This window comes from Tachyglossus aculeatus, chromosome 5 (assembly GCF_015852505.1).
Source record: "Tachyglossus aculeatus isolate mTacAcu1 chromosome 5, mTacAcu1.pri, whole genome shotgun sequence".
Lineage (NCBI taxonomy): Eukaryota > Metazoa > Chordata > Mammalia > Monotremata > Tachyglossidae > Tachyglossus > Tachyglossus aculeatus.
In genome coordinates this window covers 38612641-38620566 of record NC_052070.1, presented here as the reverse complement: position 1 = coordinate 38620566, position 7926 = coordinate 38612641, and the positions used below count along the sequence as shown (strand labels likewise).

Sequence of the window (7926 nt, the reverse complement as noted above, 5' to 3'; positions counted from 1 at the left end):
GGCTCCCTCCTGGCCGGGGCCCCCCACCGCACCGGCCTGCCAGCATCCCGGGCCCGCCTCCTCCTCCTCCTCCTCCTCCTCCTCCTCCTCCTCCTCCTCCCCTCCCCGGCCCGGACCAGCCGCACAGCGCCAGGGGCAACTCAGCACCCACAGCAGCCGGGCACCGGGCAGCCATCGGGCATTGAGTCATCTCAGCAGCCGGGCACCGGGGCATCCATCGCAGCCCCCGCAGCAGCCGGGCACAGAGTCATCTCAGCCCCCGCAGAGGCTGGACAGAGGGGTAGCTCAGCACCCACAGCAGCCGGGTACCGGGAAAACTCAACATCCAGAGCGGCCGGGCACCGGAACATCTCAGCACCCACAGCAGCCGGGTACAGGGGCATCTCAGCCCTCAGAGCAGCCGGGCACCAAGACATCTCAGCCCCCAGAGCGGCCGGGCACCGGGGCATCTCAGTCCCCAGAGCGGCCGGGCACCAGGACATCTCACACCCGCAGTAGCCGGGCACCAGGACAACTCAGCCCCCAGAGCAGCCGGGCACTGGGACATCTGAGTCCCCAGAGCAGCCGGGCACCAGGACATCTCACACCCACAGCAGCTGAGCACCGAGACATCTCAGCCCCCAGAGCAGTCGGGCACCGAGACATCTCACACCCACAGCAGCCGGGCACCGGGACATAGCCACCAGGACATCTCAGCTCCCAGAGCAGCCAGGCACCGGGACATCTCAGCTCCCAGAGCAGCCAGGCACCGGGACATCTCAGCTCCCAGAGCAGCCGGGCACCGGGACATCTCAGCCTCCAGAGCAGCCGGGCACCGGGACACCTCAGCCCCCAGAGCAGCCAGGCACTGGGACAGCTCAGCCCCCAGAGCAGCCGGGCACCAGGACATCTCACACCCGCAGCAGCTGAGCACCGAGACATCTCAACACCCAGAACAGTCGGGCACTGGGACATCTCACACCCACAGCAGCCGGGCACCGGGACATAGCCACCAGGACATCTCAGCTCCCAGAGCAGCCAGGCACCGGGACATCTCAGCTCCCAGAGCAGCCAGGCACCGGGACATCTCAGCTCCCAGAGCAGCCGGGCACCGGGACATCTCAGCCTCCAGAGCAGCCGGGCACCGGGACACCTCAGCCCCCAGAGCAGCCAGGCACTGGGACAGCTCAGCCCCCAGAGCAGCCGGGCACCAGGACATCTCACACCCGCAGCAGCTGAGCACCGAGACATCTCAACACCCAGAACAGTCGGGCACTGGGACATCTCACACCCGCAGCAGCCGGGCACCAGGACATCTCAGCCACCAGGACATCTCAGCCCCCAGAGCAGCCGGGCACCGGGACATCTCAACCCTCAGAGCAGCCGGGCACTGGTACATCTCAGCTCCCAGAGCAGCCGGGCACAGGGACATCTCAGCCCCCAGAGCAGCCGGTCACTGGTACATCTCAGCTCCCAGAGCAGCCGGGCACAGGGACATCTCAACCTCCAGAGCAGCCGGGCACCGGGACATAGCCCCCAGAGCAGCCGGGCACCAGGACAACACAGCCACCAGGACATCTCAGCCCCCAGAGCAGCTGGGCACCGGGACATCTCAGCTCCCAGAGCAGCCAGGCACAGGGACATCTCAGCCCCCAGAGCAGCTGGGCACCGGGACATCTCACACCCACAGCAGCCGGGCACCGGGACATCTCAGCCCCCAGAGCAGCCGGGCACCGGGCCATCTCAGCCCCTGCCCCGGGGTTCCCCTGGCCCCCTCGCCCTCCAGGAGCAGCCATGCTGCCCTGGAGACGCAGCAAGTTCGTCCTGGTGGAGGATGAACCCAAATGCCAAGCCAAGAGCCTGCGACCGGGCCTGGCCTACGGCTCGCTCCTGTCCACCGTCCTGCGGGCCTGCCCGGACCTGGTGCCCGGCTGGCCCCTGGCCCGCCTGGGCCGCCTCTTCCGCACCCGCCGACGGAAAGTGGAGCTCACCCCGGAGGACCCCACATACACCGTCTGCTACTTGGGCAACGCCGTCACTCTGCAGGCCAAGGGCGACGGCTGCACCGATGATGCAGTGGCCAAAATCTGGGCCCGCAGCGGCCCAGCTGGTGGCACCAAGATGAGGCTGACCCTGGGGCCGCAGGGCATCCGCATGCAGGCCGGAGGGAGGCCTGGGGGACGACGGTCCACCCATGCCTACCTGCTGCCCCGCATCACCTACTGTGCAGCAGACGGGTGCCACCCCAGGGTCTTCGCCTGGGTCTACCGGCATCAGGCCCGCCACAAGGCCGTGGTCCTCAGATGCCACGCCGTGCTGCTGCCCAAGGCACCCCAGGCCCGGGCCCTGGCCCACCTGCTCCGCCAGGCCGCCCTGGCCGCCTTCAGCGACTTCAAGCGGGTCCAGCGGCAAAACGACGCCCGCCACGTGCGCCAGGACCGGCACTGCCAGCTCCTGCCCGCGGGCACTGCCACCCCCGTGCCCCACCTGCCCCTACGACGCCTGCTTAACTCCAAGTGCCCCTACCGACCTCCCCCAGCCGAGCGTGGGCGCGGAGGGGCTCCCCGGCTCAGCTGCATCCTGGAGGAGGACGAGGACCAGGAGGAGGACGGAGGGGACGGGGGGCAGGGGGGAGATGGGCAGAGGGACCAGGGCGATGGGCGACCTCTCCAGGAGAGGCCCGAGGTGCTAAGCTTGGCCAGGGAGCTGAGGACCTGCACCCTCAGGGGTCCCCCCGACCCGCGACCTTGGAAGTCCGGTCTCCTCCGGCGGGCTTGCCTGGCGCGTTAGGCCGGGGGAGCCGGGGGCGGTGGAGATGCCACGCTGACCCGTCAGGACTGGCATCCCTTCCTTGCAAGGCCGGAATCCCAGGCTGACACCCCCTCCCCGCCTTTTCCGTCCAATCCTCTCCCCCTGCCCGCGGGCAGCAGGCCCTCCCCATACCTCCTCCGGCCCCCCAGCCCCCAGCCGTGCTCCTTCGTTCTCCCCCCATCTCTCTCATCATCACTCCACGGATGATAATAATAATAATTATGGTGTTTGTTAAGCCCTTACTACGTGCCGGGCACCGTGCTACGCGCTGGGGTGGGTACCGGCAAATCGGGTTGGACACCTTCCCCGTCCCTCGTGGGAACCTTCATCCCCGTCTTACAGAGGAGGGAACTGAGGCCCAGAGAAGTGAAGTGACCGGCCCAAGGTCACACAGCAGACAAGTGGCAGAGTCCGGATTAGAACCCACCACCTTCTGACTCCGAGGCCCGGGCTCTAGCCACTGGGCTTGGCTGCTTCCCAGGTGGAGGGATTTAAGGCAGGTGTTTCACCCCGGCTTCTCCGCACTTGCCCATAAACTCCAGTGGATTCTCCCCGCCCCCCAACATCTCGGCCAACTTCCGTGGGTTTCCCCTTCCCCTCACCACTCAGGATCCACCCCCCGGGGCTGAGCTGTGAGGGGAGATTGCCAGAGCTACGAGATGCCACAAGTTTCAGAGGAGAGCAACACTCCCCGCCCTCTGCCCTGGGGAGAAAGGACTGGGAAAGGGGCCTCCTCAAGGGCAGGGGTCGTGGCTTCTAACCCTCTCGTACTCTCCCAGGTGCTTGGTACAGTGCTCATCACAGGGTAAGCACTCAATCGATATGATTTAGTTGCTGTCTCGTCAGGGAACGGTCCCTGGAAGTCACGGAGGGAGCCAGTGGGACGGAGCGGCTCACTGCTCCTTCCGCCTGAGGTGATGGCTTTGGACGGGAGCCGCCGCAGACTGAACCCCCTGGAAATAGGTGGTGGTCCCAAGGTCCACGGTGTCCCCGACGGGTCTTCGGTTCTTGCACGGGCGCTATTCTCAGCTCTGCCTCCCAAAGAAGCTGGGGCTTGTCCTTGTATTATATGGCTAAGCGCCTAACACCCTCCAGTCCAAACCCTTACCCTTCAAGCCAGCCCCCGCCGTCTCTCTGCAGAAAGATACGTGGTGTCCATCCACGGATGCTGACCTGGAACGATAGACCGACCGGAACTCGTGCTCGGAAAGTAGCCTGCAGCAGGTGGATGCTGTCATTTCCCTAAAAAATGAGAACTCCCCCCACCCCGTAACCAAAAATAAGACTATTCTGGGCCTGCTGCTGGGTTGGAGGGGGGCAAGAAGCCCCCCCTTTCAGAGCAGGATGCAGGGTGGAACTTGAACTCTGCAGAAGGATATACAGGAGTCTGGGAAAAGCCATGTGTAGCCCAAACATTGCTAATGGAGCATTGTAAATAAACGTGATCTACCTTTTCAACACCGGAGAGTCGCTTTATTGTCAGTCCTTTGACACCAAGGTTGATGGGCCAAAGAGAGAACCAACTAAAACCTGTGTGCGTACAGTAACATATCAGGAAGTCTGGTTTTCAGCTGGGGAGGGGTACAGAGATCAACAAAGGGGCGTCTAGTACTCTAGACCGTTAACAGCATCCACTCTGGTCCTAACTGGTCACGAAGCCCCTGGGGGGCATTTCTCAGGAGGAACTAGGTTGGCAACCGGAGCCTACTTCAAGGAAATATGTTGAGTTTCTGGATCTAAAGGCCTGGGGTTGGTCTAGAAGGGGGGCAATGTACTGCGTTTAAGGATGTGTTTTCTACAAGAGGATGCATGCTGTCTCCAGGTGATAACTATTTCTCCATGGTAGGGTATATATAAATGTCTATCTATAAAATCATGACTGTTTTTAGACAGGATGTGTGCCTTGAAGTGTATAAATCCCCTGACTGTGTCCTCCACAGATGTACAGGTGGTGTGTGTGTGCATGAGTGACTGGGACGAGACATGGACAAACATTCTCATTACAAGGAACTATGGAAATCCACCCAAACCTTCTCTGATACTTCTAGACTGTGAGCCCGCTGTTGGGTAGGGACTGTCTCTATATGTTGCCAACTTGTACTTCCCAAGCGCTTAGTACAGTGCTCCACACACAGTAAGCGCTCAATAAATACGATTGAATGAATGAATGATACTCAAAAAAAAATCCGCATCCACTTTTTTTTTAATCCTATTTTCTAGCTGGGACCAGAGCCCAGAATGTTCAGGGCTTTCAGAAAAGCCTCCTCAGCCTCCAGAAACCAGCAGCTATGAGTCCTCCTGGGGTCTGCAGTTCTCGAAGAAATAATAATGGGGAAAAGGAGAAATCCGAGCTGTCCGTTCTCCTCCAGGCCCACTTCTGGTGGTGTTGGCATGGAGGGGAAACCAGTTCAGCAGATGGTACTGGAATGGTGTCAGGTGGGCATAGAGAAAATGTGTTATTAGGTTATTGCTTCCTTCCTTCTTCATTCATTCATTCAATCGTATTTATTGAGCGCTTACTGTGTGCAGAGCACTGTACTAAGCGCTTGGGAAGTTTCCTTATTCAGAAGACTGGGAGATATTGGTGATATGCCCACCATGAGCACTAGGATTTTCTTCTCCAGATCCAAAGCTCTGTCCCCGGTCAGTCACTTCTACCAGACAGCACAGGCCCCTGCGGGTGAGGCAGTCACCCGAGCGTGCTCAGAAAGACTCACCCATCTGTTCACAGTCTTCCTTTCATCCCCACTCCTTGTTCTCCTGCTCACTCCCTGCTGACAGGATCCTAAAAGATCTTGGGAGAGTCCCCTGACACGAAATGACTGCAAAAATGGCCTAGAGGATAGTAGGAGTCAGAAGGACCTGGGTTCTAAGCCTGGCTCTGCCACCGGTCTTCTGTGTGACTTGGGCAAGTCGCTTCACTTCTCTGTGCTTCAGCTCCTCAGCTGCAAAATGGGGATTAAGACTGGGAATCCCATGTGGGGCAGGGACTGTGTCCATTCATTCATTCATTCATTCATTCATTCATTCAATCGTATTTATTGAGCGCTTACTGTGTGCAGAGCACTGTACTAAGTGCTTGGGAAGTACAAGTTGGCAACACCTAGAGACGGTCCCTACCCAACAACGGGCTCACACTCTAGAAGGGGGAGACAGACAACAAAACATGTGGATGGATGTCAAGTCGTCAGAACAAATAATTAAAGCTATATGCACATCATTAACAAAATAAATAGGATAGTAAATATGTACAAGTAAAATAGAGTAATAAATCTGTACAAAATATAGATACAAGTGTTGTGGGGAGGGGAAGGAGGAGAGGAAAAAGGGGGCTCAGTCTGGGATCCATCTAAATCTAAACGCCTGGACAATTCCCAACTGTCTCTATATGTTGCCAACTTGTACTTCCCAAGCGCTTAGTACAGTGCTCTGCACACAGTAAGCGCTCAATAAATATGATTGATTGATTGATTGATTGATTGATTGATCAGGAGCCGTTGGATACCTGAGTAGACTACAGTTATTGTCCTCTCGCTTCCAGTGAGAAGTCTTGTACAAGTGCCAACTTGTACTTCCCAAGCGCTTAGCACAGTGCTCTGCACACAGTAAGCGCTCAATAAATACGATTGAATGAATGAATGAAAGTCTGATTGCCAGGTTTCACTTTAAGTGGCTGGATAGAAAACCTGTTTTATTACAGTCCAGCCTCTGGTCTCGGGCAAGAGACACCACCTACTCTTCCCTTCCTCAGAGCTCCTCAGGAAAGGAGAGGGGGGCACCCTCTTTCTCAGCAACAAGCAGCTCAGTCCCACAAAGGTAGACCTGATCTACCCTCATACACCCTCCCACCAGCCCTACAGCTTTGTACACATCTATAATTTACTTATATTAATGTCTGTCTCCCCCTCTAGACTGTAAGCTCCCTGTGGGCAGGGTGTGTGTCTGTTTATTGTTATATTGTACTCCCACAAGCCCTTTCTACGGTGTTCTGTCTACAGTAAGTGCTCAATAAATAGGACTGACTGATCTGGAGGAATTAGCTCCCACTCTGAGCCCTTCCCCACCCTCCCGCGAATAAAAGACAGCCGCCGTACTCCTCCTACACCGTCCACCTCCATTTGCCCAACCCAGCACTTAGTACAGTGCCTGGCACATAATAAGAGCTTAACTTACTATGTGCTTAGAGAAGCAGCGTGGCTCAGTGGAAAGAACCAGGGCTTGGGAGTCAGAAGTCGTGGGTTCCAATCCCGGCACTGCCACTTGTCAGCTGTGTGACTTTAGGCGAGTCACTTCACTTCTCTGTGCCTCAGTTACCTCATCTGTAAAATGAGGACTAAGACTGTGAGCCCCACATGGGACAACCTGGTCGCCTTGTATCCCCCCAGCGCTTAGAACAGTGCTTTGCACATAGTAGGTGCTTAACAAATACCATCATTATTATTATTAACAAATGCCACCATTATTATGATGATGGTGATGACTATTAAAGAGTCAGATGATCCTCCGTTTTCCTGTTAGCACTGATGGGGCGATACACTCTGGGATTTCTGAGCTGCGATGAGCGTGATCCCTCCTGAGATCTCCCCTACCCACAAAGGGAAACTGAAGCTGTGGGAAGAATCGAACTTCAAAGCTCAGCCTACCCAGGGAGCTGGGCAGAATGACAGTTAAAAGTCTCATCTCGGGAAGTTGTATTCCCAAGACCGGAGCGGGCAAAGCTCGCAGAGATGGGAAAGGGAAATGGCTGGGGCTCTGAGAGGTATCCACACGGGTCTTGGCTACTAGCCCCATACACCAGGGCTGGCTGCTAATGACGACCATCTGTCTCTTTTTCCATCTCCATAGCTGAGGAGCAACAGAAGGCATGGAGGTGGCACCCTCTGCCTCTTCTCTTCCCGCCCCACATTTATTCCGTTTTGGGCCGTCAATTCGGGGCATGTCACTTCCCTACCCTCTGCCTCCACATCCCAGTCTGTGGACAGTTATCTAATGAGTGGTCCAGCTATAATAATGATGATGGCACTTATTAAGCACTTACTACGTGCAAAGCACTGTTCTATAATGATAACAATAATAATAATGATAATGACTTTTTTGTTGTTCATTTTTTATGGCATTTGAGAAGCACTTATTATA

The 7926-nt window shown here is 56.9% G+C and overlaps 1 protein-coding gene across 1 annotated transcript; it reads left to right on the top strand.

The window, feature by feature from the left end:
- The first annotated feature begins 1755 nt into the window (after positions 1-1755).
- On the top strand, positions 1756-2931 carry FAM43B (family with sequence similarity 43 member B). Its single transcript, XM_038746890.1, has one exon. The coding sequence runs from the start codon at positions 1774-1776 to the stop codon at positions 2767-2769; it is 996 nt and encodes a 331-aa protein (XP_038602818.1). The 5' UTR covers positions 1756-1773; the 3' UTR covers positions 2770-2931.
- The last annotated feature ends 4995 nt before the right edge of the window (positions 2932-7926 follow it).

Coding starts and splice junctions, on each gene's coding strand:
- FAM43B (XM_038746890.1), top strand. CDS start 1,774: ATGCTGCCCTGGAGACGCAGCAAGTTCGTCCTGGTGGAGGATGAACCC.